This window comes from Bos mutus, chromosome 4 (assembly GCF_027580195.1).
Source record: "Bos mutus isolate GX-2022 chromosome 4, NWIPB_WYAK_1.1, whole genome shotgun sequence".
In the NCBI taxonomy this organism is placed as follows: domain Eukaryota; kingdom Metazoa; phylum Chordata; class Mammalia; order Artiodactyla; family Bovidae; genus Bos; species Bos mutus.
The window spans coordinates 11,701,978-11,729,880 of NC_091620.1; the positions used below are offsets into that span (position 1 = coordinate 11,701,978).

Genomic DNA, 27,903 nt, shown 5'->3' on the forward strand with positions numbered 1-27,903 from the left:
TAATTAGTATTTCATTTTAGATACTTATGTTGATTATGACTGTGTGCAATTGTGAGGAATATAGAGGAAAAATTAAGTGGAATGAAAAGCTACTAAGCTTTCATAGTGGGCATGAAGCATTTCATTTTATTTTTATAGAGAAGATGCTTACAGCTTGGGAAGCTTGAGCCTCCAGTGGACAGACATCTGTCTCTCAGCTCCCAATATGAAGACAAAGTAGACATTCTGGATGAGACTAAGCTTGTGCTGTAGGAGCAGAGTGATAGTGTTAGAGATTGAATGTTTATATCCTGCAAAATTCATATGTTGAAGCTCTAACCCTTAGGGCAAATGTGTCTGAAGATGGGGCCCTAAGGAAATAATTAAGGTTAACTGAAGTCATAAGACAGCTTCCCTGGTGGCTCAGTGGTAAAGAATCTGCCTGCCAATGCAGGAGATGTGGGTTGGATTCCTGGGTTGGGAAGATTCCCTGCAGAAGCAAATGGCAACCCACTCCGTATTCTTGCCTAGAAAATCCCATGGACAGAGGAGCCTGGAAAGATGCAGTCCATGGGTTCACAAAGAGTCAGACACATCTCAATGACCGAGCACACACACATGAGGTCATAAGGGTGGATCCTAACTGGTAAGCTGAGTGTCCTTATAAAGGAGACTCATTCTCTCTCTACGCATGTCCACTACAAGAAGGCCCTGTGTGGACATACAAAGAAGGTGGCCCCCTACAAACCACAAAGAGAAGCTTCATCAGAAACTGAATTGGTCTAAACCTGGATCTTTCTAGCCTCCAAAGCTGTGTAAAATAAATTTCAGTCGTTTGTCACCAAATTTCAAGCTGAAGCGGTAGTGTTTCAATATGGCAGCACAAGCAGATTAATGCAAATAGACTCACAGATTCTTTTGCTTACAACCAAAGACTAAACAGAAAATCCTGGTTACAAAAGATGATTTTAGTCCCAATCATTAACTCCTTCACCTGGAACTCTCCTGCTCCTCTCATAACCTAGACTCGATGACAGATTCATCTGAGAAAGTCAGCAAGACTACTAGAGTGCTGAGAGAAAGGCTGTTTGCAACTGACTCAGTGAGGAGGAGGAGAATGGGATGTGGCGTGGGGTTGGGGGCGAGGAAGAGGAGGTGTCAGCAGCAGGAGGTCAGAGGCTAGACTCCTGGGGCAACATGGGGAGCGGAAAGAAGGAGAGAGAGAAGCAGCTGAGACCTGGAGAACAAAGGAGGCAGAGAAGAATCAGGGAAGGGGTAGGTGAAGGCAAAACCAGAAGGGCAGGGAGTGAGGGGCATGGTGATGACAAGCGGGGAGAACTGAAGCGTTACTGAAATGATGATGCTCAGCACTCTTCACTGAGTGCTGGAGTCCAGGCTATGAGGTGCTCTTCACTGGCCTGACTTGCCTCCAGCACCAGGGGACAACCTGGGACACAGAAAATCACAGGCAAACGAGAACAGTGGGATCCCTCTGGTGAGGACGGACCTCATGCAATGAACCAGGGCAAGGGGTATCTGTGTTTGAGCCTCCAACCCTTTCTCAGCCAGTGGTGGCTAGCAGAATATGGGCTGATTTGACTCACCGTCTAATCCTCAGTACAAATAATTCAGTAGACACGGTGGTTTTGCCTCTGCTCACCAACAGGAAGGCATCCTCACACAGTGCTCTCAGGAAACCTAAAACCCCATCACCCTCTGCTGGGCAGCTTAGCCGCCACTCTCAGTTCAGGGCTGGCAGAATGTGTGAGCATCATCATTTCAGTAAACTCCTACCTCCAAAGCCTTTTCTCCAGCCACATGAAAATTTGACAATTACACTGCCAAACTGCCACGCTCTGAAACTGCCCAGGAACTGGGCATCACCTGGGGGCTTCTTTGCTGGTTGTAGTCTGTCCACAGAGCAGACCTAAGAAAGGTGCTGCCCTTGGATTTGGAAAACAAAGAATCAGGAGGCATTATGCAGCCTGATGTCTGAGTATGGGAGAGGTCTAGACAGAAAGAGTTGCTTTTAGCAGCAGCAAACACAGGATACTCCTTCCAGAATTAGTCACTTTGCTCTTACCAGTCTCTATCACTTATAGACCTCAAAGGGGAGAGGCTAAAGCAACGCCCTGAGGTTTAGTGAATGGAACTTTTTCCTTCTTCCCCAGGTGGTCACCAAGATTTGTCAAATGAGAAGCATTCCAATCCCTATATCACCACTCCAGGTTCATTTTGTGGCAAAGTGTATACAACATTATATTTACTTTGCAGTAGCAATGGGGCTGAGAAAACATGAAAAACAACCAGAGGAAAAGAGAAACATAGGGTACTTTAAAGCATATGGGCACCTTGTCAAAAAATTTCACAAAAATGTCAGAAAAGAAATAGCAACAGCTGCTGAAGAAATACAGTGAACACCTCCGACTTTGGACCTTGATTATACCATATATCTCACCCCACTACTGCCCCCATTTCATTCCTCCCCTGGGAAACATATCTTCAGAGATTAAAAGGAAGCCAATAATTTGACTAACAGGGCTCCTACAAACATCTACATATTTACTTTTTTTGATTCTTCCCACATCACAAGAATATGGTTCTCTAAGTTCAACAGTGGAAGTATAAATAGAAACTAAGGTGATGAGATTCTAGCGAGCAGACAGTGGGTGCCTTTTTACTGGCTCTTCCTACCTCCATAGCCTTATCAGGAGTCACACACACTGCTCGGCTTTTCTAATGGTGACAGTGATTAAAGAGGGGAAAGTTAGTGTTTTCTAGTTCCTGGAATAATCCATAATGTTGAATACACCACAAAAAAGGAACTGAGAGAAGAGTTAATCCTTGAGGAGTTGACAGCCACGTTTCACTCTATCTCGAAGGGCCTCTTTGACTTTGTCATTCCGGAGAGTGAAGATGAAAGGGTTCAGCAGAGGGGTTAACACGGAAATCAACAGGGAGACTATCTTATTGTACTCGGCTACCTGCGTTTGCTTGGGTTTCACAAACAGGAACAAGCAGCTGCCATAGCCGATGACAACAAAGGTGAGGTGGGAGGCACACGTAGAGAAGGCTTTCCTGCGGCCGGAGCCTGAGGGGATCCTGAGGATGGTGGAGGTGGTGTAGGTGTAGGAGACAATTGTTGGAACCAGAGAACCAATGATAATGAAAACAGCCATTAAAAACAGAACAAACTCTGTGAAAAGAGTGTCATCACACGATAGTTTGAGCAACTGACCTCGGTCACAATAAAAATGGTCTAACATGTTTGATTTGCAGAAGGTAAACTGAAATGTGGCATAGACTGGCCAGATTTCAGAAAGGAACCCAAACACCCATGACCCAGTCACCACCGAGATGCAGGTGTGGCTGTTCATAATGGTATTGTACCTCAAAGGGTTACAGACAGCCACGTAACGGTCCACAGCCATCACTCCCAACAGTGCAAACTCTGTGGTCCCCAGAGCAAGGTGCAGGAAGAGCTGGGCAACACATGTAGTCAGAGACACTGTCTGCATCCCAGGGAGCAGCAACCCCTAGCGCATCAAAGGGGCAATAATGTAGGTGATGATGGCAGAAAGATGACCAAGGGAAAAATACATGGGGGACTGAAGATGTTTATCAATGTAAACAATGACCATGTTCCCCATTACTGTCACTGAGTAGAAGAGAAAGAATACAGCAAAAAGAATTTGATGTAGTTCTTGGGACCCAGGGAACCCTAAAAGGCAGAATTCAGTTCAGTGGCACTTGAGTGATTGCTCGTCATTCAGTTCTTGTTTCTGCTCCTTGGGAAACCTAGAGATCAAAAGAAGAGAAACGCTGTTCCACATGGTCCTGCTCTCAAGAGAGAAGGACAGCCTAGGATGAGGAACCATTTCCAACCTGGGGGCCAGGTGAGCTGCCCCTATGAGGATGCTCTGCACAAAGTCAGACCCAAATGTGTCACTTCCAGTCCAGCTGAAAGTTCACTGCCTGGAATGGATGAAGATAGCATCCTCTCCACTTGTGTGAAGAACACCTCTCTTGTCTTTTTTCCCCTCTAGATGTTCTTTCTCACAGGGCACAAAGGTTAAGACTTGAAGGAGGCCAGTTTTGATGCTGAGTCAGCCTCTTGGATCTGGGAGTTGTTCTTTCCACTTAGGTTAACTGTGTAAGTGTAAGTAAGTGTAGTTGCTGCTTTGCGGCCCCATGGACTGTAGCCCATCAGGCTCCTCTATCCAAGAATACTGGAGTGGGTGGCCATTTCCTTCTCCAGGGGATCTTCCCGACCCAGGGATCGAACCTGGGTCTTCTGCATCACAGGCAGATGCTTTACCTTCTGAGCCACAAGGGAAGCCGAGGTTAGCTGTAGCAGATGACATAGTAGCATTCCAGAGAATGTATAAAAGTCTGAAATTTACCCCACCCTTCATCCTGATTGGTACTGCAGAGACCCAGGTAGGGGTCAGCAGAAAAAAAGCAAAGGGTCTAAGAACAACATCCCTGATTTTCCCGGCTTTTAGAATCTCCATATGACAGAGCAGCTAGTGTTCCAAAACAATAGCTCTTTGAGACTGAGATAATTTTCCAGATAGATTAATTCTTCTCTAACTCCATTTGCCTTCCAAGTTTTGGCAGGAAGGAAAGATAGCACCCAGCTTTGACAAGTTTAGACCTAAGGCTCTCAGGCACTCAGGATGCCTGACCTCTCACTTCAACCATCCCACTACACTAATGTCATCTCATCAGAGGACTCTTTCCAAAATCACCCTCCTTAAAATAGGTCCGACCTGCTCATTTCTGGACTTCCATTCTCCTCACAGCTCTTATTGCCTTATATTATGTTAATATTTAATTGTTTATTTCATTCCTTAATTGAACATGAAACAAAGGCAGCAGTAAACAAAATAAAACTTGTGGCCGGGTAGAGATTACATTTAAGGAGGGGTTCAAGGTCATTCTGCAAACAAGAAATTAAAATATTGAAGATGTTAGTTTACTAAGAATGCCATAGGAAAAAAAGCAAGAAACAGGACATGAAATTTCATTTTATTTGTTCGTTGTCCATGTGTGATGATGGAATATAAGCTCCACGAGAGCAAAGACGAATCTTCTATATAGTATATATAATTATATATATCATTTATTTGGCTTCACTGGGTATTATTTCTGGCATGTGAACTCTTAGCTGTGGCATGTGGGATCTAGTTCCCCACCCAGGGATCAAACCTGCCCCCCTGCACTGGGAGAGCAGAGTTCTAGCTACTGGACCACCTGGGAAATTAAAAATTATGAAAATTCCCTGAGAGTGTTAGTCAACTCTTTGCAACCCCACGCACTATAGCCCACTAGGCTCCTCTGTCCATGGGATTTTCCAGGCAAGAATACTGGAGTGGGTTGCCATGCACTTCTCCAGGGAATCTTCCTGACCCAATATATTTAAATATTTAAAATATATTCTTAAGACAAATAAGTAGAGATGAAAATTTGACATCTTCTGGCAGAGGAAGGATGTAGGAATGTATAGTATATGATTAAAAAGTACGAGATCCTGGCCAAGACTCGTAAGCCATATTTCCCCATCTTATTGCTCTTCGTTTGCCTTCCTTCCTCACTTTATGATTTTCCCTTCCTCTCTTCCCTTCCTGAACTTCTTCAGTACTTCTGTACATCTTTCACTGATGGGAATCCAGGCTTCAAAGACAGAACCATTGGGAGATCTCAGGGGTCTGCTTCTCCCCAGTTTTCCATAACCACCACTAGATGAAGAAACATGAGAGAGAAGCCTGCTGACTGACATCGGGAGCTGCGCCTGCACGAGCTCCCGGTCAGAGAAGAGCTGAGTCTGCTCTCCACTCTGCAGCTGCTCCCCGGCCCAGCCTCCAGACTCTTGGCGTCCTCCTCTAGAAGGCAGCCAAGCCAGAACTCCCTATCCTCATCCTCTCTGACACTTTCCTCTGTACAGGGGAACCCTGAGAAGACACTCACCTCGATGCGCGGGCTCCTCTGCCACTTCTGATGCTCTCTGGGGCTTGGGCAGGGCTACTCCTGTCTGGCTACTGCTGAGCTGAACACAGGGGTCAGAGCTTCTTGGTGCTGCCTCCACTGGTGATGAAGAAGGAAATTGTCCTCAGGGAGGGGCTTAGGGGAAAAAAGTCCAGAAAAAATAGTGCTGTGGGGAGTTAAGGGTCACTCTCTCTGTCTCTGTTTCTCTCCTTCCCTTCTTCCCAAGGGGACTTAGTCTTAGTTCTTAATTGGCCCAGGCTTAGGGCATCCTTCAGCAAGCAATCTGGGGAGAGCAGAAAAAACTTTTTAGTTGTTCCCATTCTTGAGCAATTAAATTTCAGAACTTTTTCAGCTTTTTGTTCAATGGGAAACCTAAAAGCTTACCAGAGACTTCTCAATACCAAGGTTGCCTTCTCAAAGGCCCTAAGTCTAGGTTCCCAGAAGATGTCTCAGACTCCGAGTAGATCACCCCTTCTGCTCTTTATCCTAAGCTCTTCCCAGGATTTCTTAGATAATTGGAGGCAAAATCAGTTCCATCACCCCCCAATAGGAAACTCCACAATTGACTTCTAAAATATGCCCCAACATTCAAAAAAGCTTGCATTTTGGTCTCAGTCAATGCTTAACTTCAACAGGAAGCCCCTAAGAACTACCACCAGAACGCCATAGAAATCTTCTACCCCTAAATCTAACTGCTCTAGGCTACTGTCTCAGGTTTCCACTCTTCTCATGCATGTGCATTTGTATGATTCCAAGCAAGGTTCTTGCAGACATTAATCTCCATGGCATGTCCTTGATCACTAGCTGGCCACTTCCATGTAGAAAGAGCATAAGGGCAGCCTAATGTAGGCAGTTGCATCTACAACCTGGTACAACTGGCAAAACATAAATTGGTGCTAGAATGAGACAGATATGTGAGAGTTACAAAGCCTTTATCAAGAGTTTGGATTTCATTTTAAGTATACCTGTTAAATCAGAGAATGTCACTGTTAGCAAAGGGTATGAATTGAGAATAATCTTGCGTCTATCCCTCCAACTGTCCATGCCCAACCAGATGGAATATAATCTTAGACAAATCTTGTAAGCAGGTATCTACATATTCTTTTGAAGAAAATGCCAGGAAAATGTGTAATATTTCCTCTCTCACTTAACAATATATAAAAGATGTTCTCCCATATCAACACAATCTTCTTTTCTCGCATAGTGCTCCTTTATATGTGTGTTCTGTTCTTTATTAGGTAGCCCTCTGTTGATCAACTTTGTCGCTTTCATTTTTATCACAAAAATTAAGCTATACATCATTTTAGAAATATGTCAGTCCATAAAAATTTTTACATATGGAAAAATCCTTAGAGTTAAAATTTCTAGGTGAGAGAATCCCATACATATTGTAGTTACCAAATTTTCCCAGAGTATAACTGAATTATTATCCATAGATTTTAAATTGATTTGTATAACCATGAGGACTGTGTAAGAGAGCTCTTGATCTACTCATGTTTTACCAACCCAATATATAATCAAAATTTTAAATTAATCTTAAATTGAAGAGAAAAAAAAATAAGACTCCTTAACAGAGAAATCAAATTAAAACCTGATGAAGTGAAAAAAGTTTTGCAAGATAAAATGACCAAAACTGACTCAAAAAGAAATTAACAACATGCTCAATGAACTGAATCATAATTGAAATATTCCCAGGAAGAAAGCTACAGTTCAGATGGCTTTACTGGTGGATTCTATCAAATGTTTAGGGAAGAAATAATGCCAATACCAATTTTATACAAAATCTTCAGGAAACTGAGGAGAAGGAGCACTGCTCCACCATTATTTTGATATTGAAGATACCACAGGAAAGTAAATCAATAAACAAATATTCTTCATAAATAGAGATGCAGAATCCTTAATTAAATATTTGAATAGTAAACTCAGCAATAAGAAAAAAGGATACCATGCCATAGAAAATTAGGGATTTCATTTCTGATATGCCAGGTTAATTTAACATTTAGAAATGAATCAGTGTAATTCACCATGCTTAACATTATTGAAGAGAAAAACTACATTACCACTTCAATAGAAGCAAAAAAGGCATTTAACAAAAATCCACATTTAATTATTAAAAACTCTTCTCCAAGTAGGAAAAAAAGAAATCTTCTTTAAAATGAAAATAGCATCTACCAAAAGCCTAGTGCTAATATGGAAGCTAATGATGAGAGATTTGGTAATCCGTATCTTGGTAATCCAAGCCTATGCCCCGACCAGTAACACTGAAGAAGCTAAAGTTGAATGGTTCTATGAAGACCTACAAGATCTTCTAGAACTAACATTCAAAAAAAGATGTTCTTTTCATTATAGGGGACTGGAATGCAAAAGTAGGAAGTCAAGAAACACTTGGAGTAACAGACAAATTTGGTCTTGGAGTACAGAATGAAGCAGGGCAAAGGCTAATACAGTTTTGCAAAGAGAACACACTGGTCATAGCAAACACCCTCTTCCAACAACACATAAGAAGACTCTACACATGGACATCACCAGATGGTCAACACCAAAATCAGATTGATTTTATTCTTTGCAGCCAAAGATGGAGAAGCTCTATACAGACAGCAAAAACAAGACCAGGAGTGGACTGAAGCTCAGATCATGAACTCCTTATTGCGAAATTCAGACTTAAATTGAAGAAAGTAGGGAAAACCATTAAACCTTTCAGTTCAGTTCAGTTCAGTTGCTCAGTCGTGTCCCACTCTGCGACCCCATGAATCACAGCACGCCAGGCTTCCCTGTCCATCACCAACTCCCGGAGTTCGCTCAGACTCACGCCCATCGAGTCAGTGATGCCATCCAGCCATCTCATCCTCTGTTGTCCCCTTCTCTTCCTGCCCCCAATCCCTCCCAGCATCAGAGTCTTTTCCAATGAGTCAACTCTTCGCATCAGGTGGCCAAAGTACTGGAGTTTCAGCTTCAGCATCATTCCCTCCAAAGAAATCCCAGGGCTGATCTCCTTCAGAATGGACTGGTTGGATCTCCTTGCAGTCCAAGGGACTCTCAAAAGCAATATTGCATAGGAACCTGGAATGTCAGGTCCACGAATCAAGGCAAATTGGAAGTGGTCAAACAAGAGATGGCAAGAGTGAATGTCAACATTCTAGGAATCAGCAAACTAAAATGGACTGGATGGGTGAATTTAACTCAAATGACCATTATATTTACGACTGCGGGCAGGAATCCCTCAGAAGAAATGGAGTAGCTATCACGGTCAACAAAAGAGTCCGAAATGCAGTACTTGGATGCAGTCTCAAAAACTACAGAATGATCTCTGTTCATATGAAACCTTTTAAGTATGACCTAAAGCAAATCCCTTATGATTATACAGTGGAAGTGAGAAATAGTTTTAAGGGACTAGATCTGATAGACTGAGTGCCTGATGAACTATGGATGAAGGTTCATGACATTGTACAGGAGACAGGGATCACGACCATCCCCATGGAAAAGAAATGCAAAAAAGCAAAATGGCTGTCTGAGGAGGCCTTACAAATAGCTGTGAAAAGAAGAGAAGCCAAAAGCAAAGGAGAAAAGGAAAGATATACCCGTTTGAATGAAGAGTTCCCAAGAATAGCAAGGAGAGATAAGAAAGCCTTCCTCAGTGATCAATGCAAAGAAATAGAGGGAAACAATAGAATGGGAAAGACTAGAGATCTCTTCAAGAAGATTAGAGATACCAAGGGAACATTTCATGCAAATATGGGCTCAATAAAGGACAGAAATGGTAGGGACTTAAAAGAAGCAGAAGATATTAATAAGAGGTGGCAATAATACACAGAAGAACTGCACAAAAAAGATCTTCACGACCCAAATAATCACAATGGTGTGATCACTCACCTAGAGCCAGACATCCTGGAATTTGAAGTCAAGTGGGCATTAGGAAGCATCACTACGAACAAAGCTAGTGGAGGTGATGGAATTCCAGTTGAGCTATTTCAAATCCTGAAAGATGCTGCTGTGAAAGTGCTGCACTCAATATGTCAGAAAATTTGTAAAACTCAGTAGTGGCCACAGGACTGGAAAAGGTCAGTTTTCATTCCAATCCCAAAGAAAGGCAATGCCAAAGAATGCTCAAACTACAGCACAATTGCACTCATCTCACATGCTAGTAAAGTAATGCTCAAAATTCTCCAAGCCAGGCTTCAGCAATACGTGAACCCTGAACTTCCAGATGTTCAAGCTGGTTTTAGAAAAGGCAGAGGAACCAGAGATCAAATTGCCAACATCTGCTGGATCATCAAAAAAGTTCCAGAAAAACATCTATTTCTGCTTTATTGACTATGCCAAAGCCTTTGACTGTGTGGATCACAATCAACTGTGGAAAATTCTGAAAGAGATGGGAATACCAGACCACCTGACCTGCCTCTTGAGAAATCTGTATGCAGGTCAGGAAGCAATAGTTAGAACTGGACATGGAACAACAGACTGGTTCCAAATAGGAAAAGGAGTACGTCAAGGCTGTATATTGTCACCCTGCTTATTTAACTTCTATGCAGAGTACATCATGAGAAACGCTGGACTGGAAGAAGCACAAGCTGGAATCAAGATTGCTGGGAGAAATATCAATAACCTCAGATATGCAGATGACATCACCCTTATGGCAGAAAGTGAAGAAGAACTAAAGAGTCTCTTGATGAAAGTGAAAGAGGAGAGTGAAAAAGTTGGCTTAAAGCTCAACATGCAGAAAACTAAGATCATGGCATCCAGTCCCATCACTTCATGGCAAGTAGATGGGGAAACAGTGGAAACAGTGTCAGACTTTATTTTTAGGGGCTCCAAAATCACTGCAGACGGTGATTTCAGCCATGAAATTAAAATATGCTTGCTCCTTGGAAGGAAAGTTATGACCAACCTAGACAGTGTATTAAAAAGTAGAGACATTACTTTGCCAACAAAGGTCCGTCTAGTCAAGGCTATGGTTTTTCCAGCAGTCGTGTATGGATGTGAGAGTTGGACTATAAAGAAATCCAAGGGTAGAAGAATTGATGCTTTTGAACTGTGGTGTTGGAGAAGACTCTTGAGAGTCTCTTGGACTGAAAGGAGATCCAACCAATCCATCCTAAAGGAGATGAGTCCTGGGTGTTCATTGGAAGGACTGATGCTGAAGTTGAAACTCCAATACTTTGGCCACCTGATGCGGAGAACTGACTCATTTGAAAAGACCCTGATTCTGGGAAAGATTGAGGGCAGGAGGAGAAGGGGATGACAAAGGATGAGATGGCTGGATGGCATCACCGAGTCAATGGACATGAGTTTGGGTAGGCTCCGGGAGTTGGTGATGGACAGGGAGGCCTGGCATGCTACAGTTCATGGGGTTGCAAAGAGTTGAACATGACGGAGCAACTGAACTGAACTGTACTGAACTGAATGATGAGAGACAATGCTTTTCCCAAAGACAGGGAACAAGACAAAGATGTTTGCTCTCACCTTGTGTACTCAACATTGTACTGGAAGCCCTAGCTAAGACAATACAGCAAGAAAGTGAAATTGAAAGCATAGCATTAGGAAACAAAGAAATAAAATTATTTCTTCACAGGGACATAATCCTATATGGACAAAATACTAAGAAGTCCACAGAAAGGCTACTGGAAGCAATGGATGTTTATCAAGGTCACATGATAAAACCTTGATGTACAAAAAAATATAAAATTACTCTACAATAACAAGGAACATGAGGCAGGAGGAGAAGGGGATGGCAGAGGATAAAATGGTTTGACGGCATCACCAACTCAATGGACACGAGTTTGAGCAAGCTCCGGGAATTGGTGTTGGACAGGGAAGCCTGGTGTACTGCAGTCCACGGGGTCACAAATAGTCAGATGTCACTGAGCGACTGAACTGGACTGAACAAGGAACATTGGAAATGGAAAGTATAAATTATGATTATATTATAAGTTACAAATATAATTTATGAAAGTGAAAGTGTTAGTCATGTCTGACTCTTTGTGACCCCATGAACAGTAGCCTTCCAGGTTCCTCTGTCCATGGAATTCTCCAGGCAAGAATACTTGAGTGGGTTACCATGCCCTTCTCCAAAATATAATTCATAACATCCAAACAAAAAAATAAAAGACATATTGAACAAGCTATGTACATGACCTAAACACTTAAAACTGTAAAACACTGCTGAGAGAAATTAAAGAGGACCTGAAAAGGTGAGGATCTTCCCTGGTGGCTCAGTGGTAAAGAATCTGCTTGCCAATGCAGAAGATGTGGGTTTGATCTCTGGGTTGGGAAGATTCCCTGGAGAAGGAAATGGCAACCCACTCTAGTGTTCTTGCCTGGGAAATCCCATGGACAAAGGAGCCTGGCGGGCTACAGTCAGTGGGGTCACAAAGAGCTGGACACAGCTGAGTACACGCACCAGTAGAATCCCCCTGTAGGTTGGAGGTGGGGGTGGGGGAACCAAAGAAAACTAGGAGGCGGAGGGGTTATGAGCAGCTCTAATGGATAGCAGAGTGTGACAGGCAACTCTCAGACCTTTCCATAAACACATGTACCTCTGGCCAAGTTCTATCTGCTTTTTCTGAAAACACACCTGAGGCAAATAGAAACATTTTTTTTAACAGAACCTTTGTAAAAAGGAAGACCAGTATCTCCCAGCAGTAGAGCTTATAGCATTGAGAGTACAATCGGCAGGTGTACAACTAAGCGAACGTGAAAGGATTTCAAACTACCGGAAGGTCGTGGATAAATCACTGAACCTGGAATCAGGAACTTGAATGCCAATTCCTTTTCCAACCTGTAAGATGTGTCTTTGATTCAGTGTGAGCTCTCACCCTTCTGGTTTGAGTTTTCTCATGTGAAACGTCAGGGCATGCTGTCCATTTTCTTCATTTCCACTTGCCCAAGGTGAGGCGGCAAAGAGTAGAAATGGAGCGGGTGCACTAGCTCTTACTGGGACCCTGATCCTCTCGGCCCGACTCAGACTTCCTCTCATTCCCTTTTGTCATGGAAGCCCTCTGAGAAACTGTTTTGTCAGACTCAACTCTTTCCAGATAATATCATGGGCATTTATAGGCTACAACCAGCCCAGGACCTAAACCCAATCTAAATTATTAGATTTGACAGGTAAGTAAAACTGTTTAGTGAATATCCAAACTCAAACCTGGCAGAAAATCAAGGCAATACTATAACTGACTTTCCCACATAAGCAGCACAACAGGGACACAGATAAGACAAGAAGTCATCCCGGTCCAGAGAAAGAAAGAGCCATTTTGATGACCCAGTGGAATAAATGGAGCTACTATCTCAAGCATAAAGTTCCTACCCGCTGAAGAAAGAATGAGGGAATAGTCCTTTCTTGCCTGCCTCCTCTGCCCCCTCAGTGACCTTCACTCCACCTTTGCTTCCCTCTTTGTTCTCCCCACAGCCGTCTGAGAGATATTTTAAAACACAAACTGGATTGAGTCTCTCTGCTGATTAAAGCTTCTCACTGCCTTTTGGTCAAAGACCCAAGTCTTATAAAGCCTTGAATGAGTTCTAGAAAATGCTTTTTTTTTTTCTGATTTCATCTTGTGCTACTCAATCTTCATCCTATGCTTCCAGAAACACTGATATGCTTCCAGTTCTTTCAAAGGTTTTACTGCATGCTGCTCCGCTTCTTTGAATGCTCATTCCATCCCACACAGCTTAGCAAGTTAGAGCCAGATGCCACTGAATGATCACTCTCTTGCAGATGCTTCCCTACTCCCTGAGGCATGCTCAGGGTCCCTGCCAGGTGCTCTACAAATACCTCATAGTAAATGGCTGTGTGCATTTCCCAGACCCATTTCAGGACTAAGGCCTTTATTCCTCCAGCCCACAGCTGAAACTATCCACAGAAATTGCCCTCAGGAGAGAGAAATACTTCTTCTAAGATGATAGGCCTTCCCCTAAGGCAGCTGGGGCTCTCCTGGTGGCTCAGTTGGTAAAGAATCCGCCTGCAATGCAGAAGACCCTGGTTCAATTCCTGGGTTGGTAAGATCCTCTGGAGAAGGGATAGGCTACTCACTCCAGTATTCTTGGGCTTCCCTGGTGACTCAGCTGGTAAAGAATCCGCCTGCAATGAGGGAGACCTGGGTTTGGTTCCTAGGTCAGGAAAATCCCCTGGAGAAGGAAAAGGCTCCCCACTCCAGTATTCTGGCCTGGAGAATACCATGGACTGTATAATCCATGGGATCACAAAGACTCAGACATAACTGAGCAACTTTAACTTTAAGGCAGCTGGGACCCAGTGGCTGCTGGTGCAGGAGTGCAAATGCCCAGCCCCTGTGTTTCAGGTAGGGACACAAATCAGGACATGTTTAAAGGGCCGTCCTAAACCCAGAGCTTCCCGTGAGATTGAAGCCTCTGTTGCAACACAGCTCAGCTCTCCCTCCTCTGCTCAAATCTCCTTCTTCACACCCAGACACAGAATGCTCAAAGAGCCTATTCAGACCTAAAGAAAACTTATAGTTTCTTTATCAAAGTGATTCTGTAAAGAGTCACTTATATTTGTAAAAGTAAAGGTTTCTGCTTGTGTAAGTGCGTGCGTGTGTGTGTTGTGTGTGTGTGTTATTATGGAAGGTAACGAAAGTGAAAGTCACTCAGTCATGTCCAACTCTTTGTGACCCCATGAACTATACAGTCCATGGGATTATCCAGGCCAGGATACTGGAGTGGGGAGCCTTTCCCTTCCCCAGGGGATCTTCCCAAACCAGGGATCAAACCCAGGTCTCCCACATTGCAAGCAGATTCTTTACCAGCTGAGCCACAAGGGAAGCCCAAGAATACTGGAGTAGGTAGCCTATCCTTTCTCCAGGGGATCTTCCCAACCCAGGAATAGAACAGGGGTCACCTGCATTGCAGGTGGATTCTTTACCAACTGAGCCACCAGGGAAGCACATGGAAGGTAATATTCTTCATCAAATATACTTTATCAAAGAGATCATGTCCACTATGTTCACTCATATTATTTTCAGCACATTCTCTGAAAAATAGCTATCCTTTTAAAAACACTATTGTTAAATTTCCAATCTTTAATTTTAAACATGTTTAACTATTTTCAGTGTTTTAAAAACAATTTATGCTTGTCTTTGTTGAACTTATGAGTTTATAAGTGAAATTTACATCCTTATAACATTACCTTTGTTTCATGCTTTTATTTTTGCATATTTTTTCACACATAAAATTCACTTATATGTAGTTAAATTTAACAATTTTTAGTACACAGAGATCTGTGTTTCCCTTAGAAAAACCTATTCACATTTCATAGAAATTTAAAAAGAAATGAAAAAGATGAACAAAGCCTCAGAAAAATATGGGACTCCATTAAGCACACCATCACATATGAACGTTACTAAAAGAACAGACGAAACACAGAGGAGAGAAATAAATACTTAAGGAAATGATGGTTGGAAACTTTCCAAAGTCAATGATGTAAAGTAAAACATTGTAAATAAAATAAAACACTTTACATAAAACGATGTAAAGTAAACATTACTTTACAAATCCAAGAAAGATTAATCCAGATCCACACAGAAACACATAATATTAAAACTGCCAAGAGACAGAGGAAAAAATCTTCAAAGCAGCAAGAACAAAATGACATTGTATGAATAAGAGACCCAGTTAAGGTTAATACTGACTTCTCATCTGAACAAGTAAGACCAGAATGCTGTGGGATCATGTATTTAAAGTGCTGAAGGAAAAAAAATAGGCAGTCAAGATTCTTATATCCAGGAAAGCAGTCTCTCAAAAATGAAGGCAAAATAGAAGCATTCCCAGATCAACAAAAACAGAAAAACTTTTTACTAATGTTACCCACCCCTCCTTACAAGAAATACTAAAATAAGTTCTTTGATTAAAAGCAAATGACCCCAGATGATAATTAGAATCTATACAGTGCAGAAAAAGTACTGGCAAAGATAATTTAGTAATTATAAAAGTCAGTGTGGGTGTATATTTTTCCTGCTTTCCATTTGCTGATCTAAAAAATCACTATATAAAACAATAACAATATAAATGTTGAGTGGATAAAAAATGGAAATGTAATATATTTTCCAATAATAGCACAAAGGTAGTGAGTAGAGGCAAAGTTGTTTTGGAATAAGGAAATGATACTAAATGTCATCTTGAATCTGAGGAACAAAGAAAGAGAACTAGAAAGGGTAAACAAGGTTCATATAACAAATACTAAAAATATGCACTTGCTCCTGTTTTCTTCCAACTTCTTTAAAAAATGCATAAAGTAATAATGGGAACAATATAAGGTTAAATTTGTGATTATAGAGATGCAACATGCATAGTAACAGCACAGAAGGGTAGAAGAGAATAGAGCTATACAGGAGTAGTGTTTCTACATCAAATGGGCATTGTGAGTATAAATCTAAAGTCACTTCTAAGTTAAGACATATTTGGTAAACTCCACAGAATCCACTAAAAATGTGACTCAAAAATTGAAGGAAAAATCAAGTATTTAAAAGGATTTAAAATATTATACTAGAAAATATTCACCTAATGCCAGAGTAACCTAACTATGATTATTATGTCATGTGATGCAGTTGAGAAGGTGGGTAACAGGCATATACAAGAGAGGAATTTTAGCAAAGAGATAAAAATTGTAAGAGAGAATCAAATGAAAATATTATAAGTTAAAAAACATTGCATGGGAGATGGAGAATTCCTTTCACGTGCTTACCAGCAGACTGATCACATCTGAAGAAAGAGTCAACTTGGAAATAGGTCACAGCATATACACAGTTCATGTTTATTAATTTTGTTACTCTCTAATTACACAGACCATAATATTTTATATTCACATCTGAAATGAATAAAAGTCTGTTCTCTACAATTCACATAAACTCTTAGTATCCCCATAATTTTATTTTTTTCCAATCTGATGGCTGTGATATGGTTGATGGCTGAGTAAACTTTGGCAAGTTACTTAACCTATTTGATCCTCTATTTTCTAATTTGTAAAATGACATCATATCACTTACCTTACAGAAATATTGCCAGAATTGAATAAAGATATAGAGAAATTACAAGATATTTACTATACAATCAATCATTGTTCCCTTCCACCTACATGCTTCCAAAGCATTTAACAAAGTTTATTATATTCAGTAGGTATTCAAAATATAAAAATCAATCATATGATATAAAAATTATATTCAGTGTCTTTATTGAAAAAATCATGAAACAAAATAACAAAGAGTTTAAAAATTAACTATGGATCCAGATGAGCCTGAGTCCAGTTGTATTTCAGTTTTGAGAATTACTATTCATATTAATAAAAAATGGATATATTTGACTTAGGCACAGAAGAAATAAATGTTTGTGGTGGCAATCCAGAAGGCATAGTAGTTTTAATTATATATCACATCCTTTTTATTCCTTATATCCTGGTAAGTATACAGTAGAAAATTAATATTTTAAGTTATACCATATATATCAATATTTATGCATCTTAGGGGCAGGAGGAGAAGGGGATGACAGAGGATGAAATGGCTGGATGGCACCACTGACTCAATGGACGTGAGTCTGACTGAACTCTGGGAGTTGGTGATGGACAGGGAGGCCTGGCGTGCTGTGGTTCATGGGGTCGCAAGGAGTTGGACACGACTGAGTGACTGAACTGAACTGAACTGAAATGTGGCTATAGAGGAATACCTATAGGAAATAAAACAGAAAAAATGAATGTCCTCTAAGAGATAAGTCACAGATACTGTCACAGAGATATGTCACAGATACTTTCACCAAGGAATAATTCCGGAAGAGAGACTATTAAAAACTTAAGGATAGAAGTAGCTTTCTCTCTGGTTTTGTTTTTGTATTCACTATAACCATATCACTAAGAACTCAGAGTTTATGTTAACATAGGCCAGTGTTGAAATTTGTCAAAATGGAAACATGTTTAATCTGATATACCTCCAAGTGTACATAAAAATTATTTTGCACCATGCTAATTACATGGAGAAATCCTTTCAAATAGCAGTCTATAATCAGTATTTCTTTGTAGATTCCTGTATTAATTACATCTGTGTTCAACTGTGACCAGTAGACAGAAAAAACACAGAGCAATAAGCTTATTGAGCTTTTACTGTGTGTATGTAATAGTGGAGGTGGATGTGAGGCATCTCATTTTATTTTTGTATGAAAGACACCTGTAACTCGGGACACTAAAACCCCCAGTGGACAGATAGATCCTAGTTCCCAGCACTCAGTGGGAGATAAAGCAGATGTCCTAGATGAGAATAAGCTTACATTGCAGGAGTAGAGTGATACAGATGAAATGTTTGTATCCTCAAAATCCATATGCTGAAGTCCTAAACCCTAGTGCATCTGCATTTGAAGACAGAGCATCTAAGTAATTAAGGTTAAGTGAGGTTGATAGGACGGGGGCTTAAGCGCACAAAACTAGTCTCACTACACGTTGAGACACAGGAACACACACTCCCCACATGTACCCCTCAGGGCCACTTGTGGATACAGAGAGAAGCCAAAAGAGACCCCTCACCAAAAACCGAACTGACCAGAACATGATCCTGGACTTCTCAGGCTCCACAACTGTGAGAAATAAATCCTGATATTGAAGCCACCCAGGCAACAGAGTTTGTACAGCAGTCCAATCAGACTAATGCAGTTAATAACCTTCCTTCATTCAATACCAAGACACAAAGAGAAAAACCTGGGCACAAGAAGCGTTTAATGTTCCATCCCAAGGCATGCTGCCTGGACTCTTCTTCTCTTACATCCTAGAGTCGGGGGAAAGGGATGTGCCCCCCCTCCTTGGACAGATTCATCTGAGAAAGTGAGTGAAACAACAGGGGCCCTGCGAGAGGCTGTCTGGAACCTGAGTCATTGAGGAGGAGGAGGAGAATGGAATGTGGGAGGAGGGGGATGGGACGAAGAGGAGGGTGTCAGCAGTGGGAGGTCAGAGCCTAGACTCCTGGGGAGATGAGGGGGAATGGAAAAAAATGGGGGAAAAGAGGAAGCTGAGAACTGGAGGACAAAGGGAGAGGACCAAGAGACAGGGAAGTGGGGTGTGAAAATGAGACAAGCCAAAGAGTCACAGTGATGACAAGTGGAAGAGGCAAGGAAACTGGAGGCCAGATCAAGATGCTCTCTTCCCAGATGTGAATTGCTGCCAGCAACCTGAGGACAACGTGCAACACAGAAAGCTTTTGTGGGAATTAGAGAAGCAGAAGTGAATGAGAACAATGAGGGTCCTCTAGTGAGCACAGGCCTCATGAAATGAACAGGGCCAGGGCTACCTGTGTTGGAGGCGTCAATCCTTTCTTGGCCAGCGCATGCCCACCAGGTGCCCACCAGGGATGCTCAGCTGGTAGCAGAGCATGGCTTGGACTGAAGGATTCACTCACCACCTTGTCTGGAGCTCCTATTCAGTACAAGTAACTCAGTAGACATGGTGGTCTTGCCTCTGCTTCCCAACAGGTAGGCATCGTCACATAGTACTCTTGGGAAACGAGTGAGTCAATTAACTCCTGCCGGGCAAGTTGTTTGCCTCTCTCAATTGAGGACTGGCATGATGTGCTGTGCCATCATGTCCTAAACTCCTACCTCCAAAGCCCTGCCTCCGACAATATGAAATTTCAACTACTACAATGCCTAACAGCCATGCCCTGGAACTGCTGAGGAACTGGGAATGAAGTGGGTAGTGACTCATTGGTTGTAGTTGGCCCACAGAGAAAATCTATGAAAGGTGCATGTGGGCTGGAAACAAAGAATCAGAAAGCATAATGTAGTCTGAAGTCTGGGTCCAGGAGAAGTCTAGACAATGTTCCTTTCAGCAGTAACAAACAAAGAATACTCGTTCCAGAATTAGTCACTTCACCGTCATGTGTCTCTATCACATACAATGAAGGCAGAGCTCCAGAGGAAAGGAAAGGAAAGATAAGAAGGCCTTCATAAATGAACAGTGCAAAGAAGTAGAAGAAAAGAATGCAAAGGGAAAGACTAGAGATCTCTTCAAGAATGTTGGAGATACCAAGGGAAAGTTTCATGCAAGGATGGGCACAATAAAGGATGAAACAGTAAGGACCCAACAGAAGCAGAAGAGATTAAGAAGAGGTGGCAAGAATACACAGAAGAGCTGTACAAAAAAAGGTCTTAATGATCCAGAAAACCACATGGTGTGTTCACTCAGTTAGGGCCTGACATCCCTGCGGTCTGAAGTCAAGTGGGCCTTAGGAAGCATTACTACAAAAAAGGCTAGTGGAGGTGATGGAATTCCAGATGAGCTATTCAAAATTCTAAAAGATGGTGATGTTAAAATGTTGCTTTCAATATGTCAGCAAATTTGGAAAATGCGGCAGTGGCCACAGGACTGGAAAAAGTCACTTTTCATTCCAATCCCAAAGAAGGGCATGCCAAAGAATGTACAAACTACCATACAATTGCACTCATTTCGTATACTAGCAAGGTTATGTTCAAAATCCTTCAAGCTAGGCTTTAGCAGTACTTGAAAGGAGAACTTCCAGAAGTACAAATTGCATTTAGAAAAGGCAGAGGAACCAGACATCAAACAGTCAACATTCATTGGATCATAAAGAAAGCAAGGGAATTTCAGAACAACATCTACTTTGCTTCATTGACTGTGCTAAAGTTTTTGATTGTGTAAATCACAACAAACTCTGAAAAATTCTTAAAGAGATGGGAATACCAGACCACCTTAACTCTCTCCTAAGAAACCTGTATGTGGGTCAAGAAACAACTGTTAGAACCTTACATGGAACAACTGACGAGTAAAAAATTGGGAAAGGAATACAAGGCTGTATATTGTCATCCTGTTCATTTAATTTATATGCAGAGTTCAGTTCAGTTCAGTCGCTCAGTCATGTCTGACTCTGCGACCCCATGAACTGTAGCATGCCAGGTCTCCCAGGCCAACCTTACATGGAACAACTGATGAGTAAAAAATTGGGAAAGGAATACAAGGCTGTATATTGTCATCCTGTTCATTTAATTTATATGCAGAGTTCAGTTCAGTTCAGTCACTCAGTCATGTCTGACTCTGCAACCCCATGAATTGCAGCACGCCAGGCCTCCCTGTCCATCACCAACTCCTGGAGTTCACCCAAACTCATGTCCATCAAGTCGGTGAAGCCATCCAGCCATCTCATCCTTTGTGGTCCCCTTTACCTCCTGCCCTCAATCCTTCCCAGCATCAGAGTCTTTTCCAATGAGTCAACTCTTTGCATGAGGTGGCCAAAGTACAGGAGTTTCAGCTTTAGCATCATTCCCTCCAAAGAACACCCAGGACTGATCTACTTTAGGATGGACTGGTTGGATTTCCTTGCAGTCCAAGGGACTCTCAAGAGTCTTCTCCAACACCACAGTTCAAAAGCATCAATTCTTTAGCACTCAGCTTTCTTCACAATCCTACTCTCACATCCATACATGACCACTGGAAAAACCACAGCCTTGACTAGACGGACCTTTGTTGACAAAGTAATGTCTCTGCTTTTTAATATGCTGTCTGCTGCTGCTGCTGCTGCTAAGTCGCTTTAGTCGTGTCTGACTCTGTGCGACCCCATGGACTGCAGCCCACCAGGCTACTCCATCCATGGGATTCTCCAGGCAAGAACACTGGAGTGGGTTGCCATTTCCTTCTCCAATGCGTGAAAGTCAAAAGTGAAAGTGAAGTCGCTCAGTCGTGTCCGACTCTTAGTGACCCCATGGACTCCAGCCCACCAGGCTCCTCCGTCCATGGGATTCTCCAGGCAAGAGTACTGGAGTGGGGTGCCATTGCCTTCTCCGAATATGCTGTCTAGGTTGGTCATAACTTTCCTTCCAAGGAGTAAGCGTCTTTTAATTTCATGGCTGCAATCACCGTCTGCAGTGGTTTTGGAGCCCCCCAAAATAAAGTCTGACACTGTTTCCCCATCTATTTCCCATGAAATGATGCAGAGTACATCATGCCAAATGCTGGGCTGGATAAACCACAAGCCAGAATCAAGATTGCCAAGAGAAATATCAACAACTTCGGATATGCAGGTGAGACCACTCTAATGCCAGAAACTGAAGAGGAACTAAAGAGCCTCTTGATAAGGGTGAAAAGGGAGAGTGAAAAACTTGGCTTAAAACTCAACATTCAAAAAACTAAGATCATGGCATCTGTTCTTATTTTGTCATGGCAAATAGATAGGGGAAAAGTGGAAGAACTAACAGATTTTCTTTTCTTGGGCTCCAAAATCAGTGCAGATGGTGACTGTAGCCATGAAATTAAAAGATTCTTACTCCTTGGAAGGAAAGCTATGACAAACCTAGACAGTATATTAAAAAGCAGAGACTTCACTTTGCCAACAAAGGTCCGTCTAGTTAAAGCTATGTTTTTTCCAGTAGTCGTGTACGGATTTGAGAGTTGCACCACAAAGAAGGATGAGCACCAAAGAACTGATGCTTTCAAATTTCAGTGCTGGAGAAGACTCTTGAGAGTCCCTTGGGCTGCAGGGAGATCAAACCAGTCAATCATAAAGGAAATCAGTCCCAAATATTCATTGGAAGGACTGATCCTGAAGCTGAAACTCCAATACTTGGCCAGTTTATATGAAGAGCTGACTCATTGAAAAAACCCTGATTCTGGGAAAGATTGAAGGGAAAAGGAGAGAGGGCAGCAGAGGATAAGATGGTTAGATAGCATCACCAACTCAATAGCCATGAATCTGAGCAAACTCCAGCAGACAGTGAAGGACATCGAAGCCTGTTGTGCTGTAGTCCATGGGGTCGCAAAGAGTCAGGCATGACAGTGACCAAACAATTACAACATCGCATACACACCTCAAAAGGGAGAGGCTAAAGCAATGCTCTGAGGTTTAGCAGACAGAACTTTTGCCTGCTTCCAATCCCCAGGTATTCTGTCTTCAGGTTTAGGTCACCAAGATTTGCCAGAGAAGGACTCCAATCCACACGTCACCACTCTAGATACTTTTAAGGCATACATACCTCACATGTATTCTTTTGAGGCATGCATCATACATACTTCCCAATAGCAATCAGGTCAGGATAACATGAAAAACTACCAGAAAAAAAGAGAACCATAGGATACTTTAAACCATATGGACATCTTGTCAAGAAATTTCACAAAAATGTAGGAAAAGAACTAGTAATACCTGATAAAGAAACAAAGAGAATATCTCTGCCTTTGGCCCTTGATTATGCCATATATCTCACCACAGCACCTTTTCTGTGCTGTGGTTCACAGTTATTTCTCCCCCAGAGAATAATTTGACCAACAGAGTACATAGAAACATGGACATATGTCATTTCTCTGGTTCCTCCCACATCGCAAGAATATGATTCTTTGAGTACAACAGTGGATGCAAAAAAGCAGTTTAAACTAAGGCAATGAGACTCAAGTGAGCAGAGAATGGGTTTTATTTTTACCTGTCTTTACATGGCCTGATCAGAAGTTGCACATCTTATTTAATTTTTGTGATGGTGATGATGGTAAAAGAGAAGAAAACTTAGTGTTTTCTAGGTTCCCAAATAATTCATAATGCAGACTGTTCCACTGAAAAAAGGAACTGAGAGAAGAGCTAACCCTTGAGGAGTTGACAGCCGCGTTTCACTCCATCTCGAAGGGCCTCTTTGACTTTGTCATTGCGGAGAGTGAAGATGAAAGGGTTCAGCAAAGGAGTTAACACAGAAATCAACAGGGAGACTATCTTATTGTACTCAGCTGCCTGCGTTTGTTTGGGTTTCATGTAGAGGAACAAGCAGCTGCCATAGCCGATGACAACAAAGGTGAGGTGGGAGGCACACGTAGAGAAGGCTTTCCTGCGGCCAGAGGCAGTGGGGATCCTGAGGATGGTGGAGATGATGTAGGTGTAGGAGACAATTGTTGGGGCCAGAGAACCAATGATAATGAAAACAGCCATTAAAAACAGAACAAACTCTGTGAAAAGAGTGTCATCACAGGACAGCTTGAGCAACTGACCTCGGTCACAGAAAAAATGGTCTAAGACGTTTGATTTGCAGAAGGTAAACTGAAATGTGGCATAGACTGGCCAGATTTCAGAAAGGAACCCAAACACCCATGACCCAGTCACCACTGAGATGCAGGTGTGGCTGTTCATAATGGTATTGTACCTCAAAGGGTTACAGACAGCCATGTAACGGTCCACAGCCATTGCTCCCACCAATGCAAACTCTGTGGTCCCCAGAGCAAGGTACAGAAAGAGCTGGGAGACACATGCAGTCAGAGATATTGTCTGCATTCCAGGGAGCAGCAACCCCCAGAGCATCGCAGGGACGATAAGGGACGTGATCATGATCTCCAAGGCAGAGAGATGACCCAGGAAGAAATACATGGGGGACTGCAGACGTTTATCGACACAGACAATCACAATGATGACCATGTTGCCGATTATTGTCACTGAGTAGAAGAGAAAGAATACAGCAAAAAGAACATGGTGTAGTTCTTGGGACCCTGAGAACCCTAAAAGGTAGAATTCAGTGACACTTGAGTGATTACTCATCATTCAGTCCTTGTTTCTGCTCCTTGGGAAACCTAGAGATCAAAAGAAAAGAAATGCTGCTCCACTTGGTCCTTCTCTTAAGAGAGAAGGAGCACAGATTAGGATGAGGAACTATTTCCACTCTGGTGACCAGGTGAGGGGCCCCTACTAGGATGCTCTGTACAAAGTCAAACCTAAACGTTGTCACCTCACATCCAACTACAAGTTCACCGCCTAGAATGGATGAAGATACCATCATCTCTATGCTGCGAACAAAACCTCCCTTGGCTTTTTCCCCCCAACTAGCTGTGCTTTCTCATAGGGAACAAAGGTGAAGGCTTAAAAGAAGCCAGTTTTGATGCTGTGTCAGCCCCTTGGATCTGGGGGTTGTTCTTTTCTCTTAGGCTCATTGCGTAAGATGACACAGTAGCATTTAAGAAGATGTTCAAAGGACTGAAATTTACCCTATGCTTCATCCTGATTGGTACTACAGAGACCCACCTTGGGGTCAGCAGAAGAAAGGCAAGGGGGTCTAAGAGCATTACCTGGTTTCTCCAGATTTAAAAATTTCCCTATTCCCATTAGTGCTCCAAATGGAAACTCTTTGAGCCTGGGATAAATTTCTAGGTAGACTCATTTCTATTTAACTCTATTTTGCACAAAGTCTGGGAAGGAAAGAAAGATGGTGCCCAGCATTGACAAGTTTAGATCCAAGGCTCTCAGACACTCTGCATGCCTGAATCTCTACCACTTCATCCATCCCCCCACACTAACGTCATCTCATCAGGGGACTCTTTCCAATTACCCTCCCTCACATTGGAAAGACATGGTGTTCTTAGACTTCAGTTTTCTTTCTATTATTACCTGATATTATTTTTGTGTTTAATTGTTTATCCCAACTTTACTTGAATGTGAAATAAATGAAGCAGTGTACAAAACAAATATCCCTGCACTGTGGAGCTTATATCCAAGGGGGCAATGGAGATTATTCCAGACACAAAACAAAGAAGGGAAATATTTAAGATGTTAGTTTACTAACCATGCCATAGAAAAATAAAGCAAGAAACAGGGACAAGAAATTTAATTTTATTTATTCATAGTCCATGTATGATGTTAGATATAAACCCATGAGAGCAAAGATGCATCTTCTATATGTTATACACAATCATATACAGAAAAATATATTATATGCAAGCTATTCTTGAGACAAGTAGTGGTGAAAATATGACAGTTTCTGGCAGAGGATGGACGTATAAACGTTTAATATATGGTTTAAAAGTACAAGGTCCTGGCCAAGGCTCATAAGCCATGTCCCCTCCATCCTATTATTCTTGGTCTGCTTTCCTTCTTCTTGTTACCATTTTTCCTTCCTCTCTCCCCTTCCTGAGACCTCCCCAATATCTCTGTAAATCTTTCACTGATGGGAATCCAGGCTTCAGGGACAGAACCACTTGGCGATCTCTGTGGTCTGCTTCTCCCCCTTTTGGGGTAATCATCACTAGATAAACATGAGAGAGGAGCCTGCTGACTGATGTCAGGGAGCTGCGCCTGCACGAGCACAGGGTCAGAGAAGAGCTGCCTCTGCTCTCCGCTCTGCAGCTGCTCCCCGGCCCAGCCTCCAGACTCTCGGTGTCCTCCTCTAGAAGGCAGCCAAGCCAGAACTCCCCATCCTCATCCTCTCCAACACTTTCCTCTGTATGGGGGAACCCTAAGAAGACACTCACCTCGATGCACAGGCTCCTCTGCCACTTCTGATGCTCTCTGGGACTCGGGCAGGGCTACTCCTGTCTGGCTACTGCTGAGCTGAACACAGAACTCTTGGTGCTGCCTCCATGCATGGTGAAGAAGGAAACTGTCCTTGGGGAGGGGTTAGGAAAAACGTCCAGAAATAACAGTGTTGTGGGGAGCTAAGGGTCTCTCTCTCTCTCTCCTTCTCCCCCACTTCCTTCCTTCCCAAGGGGACTTAGTCATTGAGGACCCTGTTCTTAATTACCCCAGGCTCAGGGCATCCCTCAGCAAGCACTCTGGGGAGAGCTGAACAAACTTCTATTCATTCTCATCCTTGAGCAATTAAGTTTCAGAACTTTTTCAACTTTTTTGTTTAATTGGAAACCCAAGATCTCACCAGAGGCTTCTCAATTCAAGGCTGCCTTCTCAAAGACCTCAAGTCTAGGCTTCCAGAAGATGTCTCAAACTCTAAGCAGATCACCCCTTCTGTTCTTTATCCTACGCTCTCCCCAGGATTCACTTGATAATTGGAGCCAACTTCAGCTCCATCACCCTCCAACAGGAAAATCCATAATTGACCTCTAAAATATGCCCCAATATCCAAAAAAAGGGCTGCATTTTGGTCTCAGTCAAAATTTAACCTCAACAAAAATCCCCTGAGGACCCCCAAAACCCCATGGAAAGTTTCTACCCCTAAGTCTAACTGCTCTAGGCTGCTGTCTCAGGTTTCCACTCTTCACATGCATGTGCCTTTGTGTGATTCCAAGTGAGGCTCTTGCAGACATTTATCTCCATGGAATGTCCCTAATCACCAGCTGGCCAATTCCATACAGGAAGAGTATAAAAGTAGCCTAATGCAGGTAGTTATATTTACAACCTGGTACAACTGGAAAATATAAATTGGTGCTGGAATGAGGCAAACATGTGAAAGTTGCAAAGCATTATTGAAATTTGTATTTCGTTTTATATATACCTGTCAAATCTGAAAATGTCACTGTTACAGAAAGCTGTAAATTGATAATAATATTCCTTCTATCCTTCAAACTGCCCATGCCCAACCAGATTGCAATATAATCTTAGACAATCTTAAAAAAATCTTGTAAGCAGATATCTACATATTCCTTTGAAGAAAATGTTGCAAAAATCTGTTATACACCATTTTCCCTTTCATTTAACAATATATAAAAGATACTCTTCCATATCAACACATGCTGCTCTACTTCTCTTTTTTGCATAGTGTTCCTTCATATAGATGTTCTGCTCTTTATTAGGCAGCCCTCTGTTGATCAACTTCATTGTTTTCATTATAAAAATTAAGCTACACTGTTTTCAAAATTTATAAGTCCACACAAATTTTTATATATGGAAAAATCCCTAGAGTTCAAATTTCTAGGTGAAGGAATTCCACACTTGTTGTACCTACAGCATTTTATTGGCACTGAATTATACTCTACAGATTTTGGATTGATTTGAACAACCATGAGGACCGTTTGGTAGGAGAGCTCTTGATCTCCTGATGTAATTCTCGCCTAAAATATAATCAAAATTTTAGGTTAATTTTAAATTGAAAGATCAAAAATTAAGCATATTTTAAAAGAAAACAAATTAAAACCCAATAAAGTGGTAAAAGTTCTGTAAGATAAACATTACCAACAGTGACTCAAAAAGAAACCAGAAATTTCTAAATATGTTCAGTGAACTGAATTCATTAGAATTGATCTGAATTAGAAAC

General features: G+C 42.0%; 1 protein-coding gene, 1 non-coding gene and 1 pseudogene across 2 annotated transcripts; all 3 read right to left on the reverse strand.

Annotated features, from left to right (window-relative positions):
* Window positions 1-2,816: 2,816 nt before the first annotated feature.
* LOC102272197 (olfactory receptor 9A4-like) lies at window positions 2,817-3,748 on the reverse strand (annotated as a pseudogene).
* Window positions 3,749-4,243: 495 nt separating this feature from the next.
* On the reverse strand, window positions 4,244-4,315 carry TRNAH-GUG (transfer RNA histidin (anticodon GUG)). The gene has a single exon. It is a non-coding gene; the product is annotated as a tRNA-His (tRNA).
* A 19,207-nt stretch (window positions 4,316-23,522) lies between these two features.
* On the reverse strand, window positions 23,523-24,467 carry LOC102276195 (olfactory receptor 9A4). The gene has a single exon (XM_005900918.2). The coding sequence runs from the start codon at window positions 24,465-24,467 to the stop codon at window positions 23,523-23,525; it is 945 nt and encodes a 314-aa protein (XP_005900980.2).
* Window positions 24,468-27,903: the final 3,436 nt, after the last annotated feature.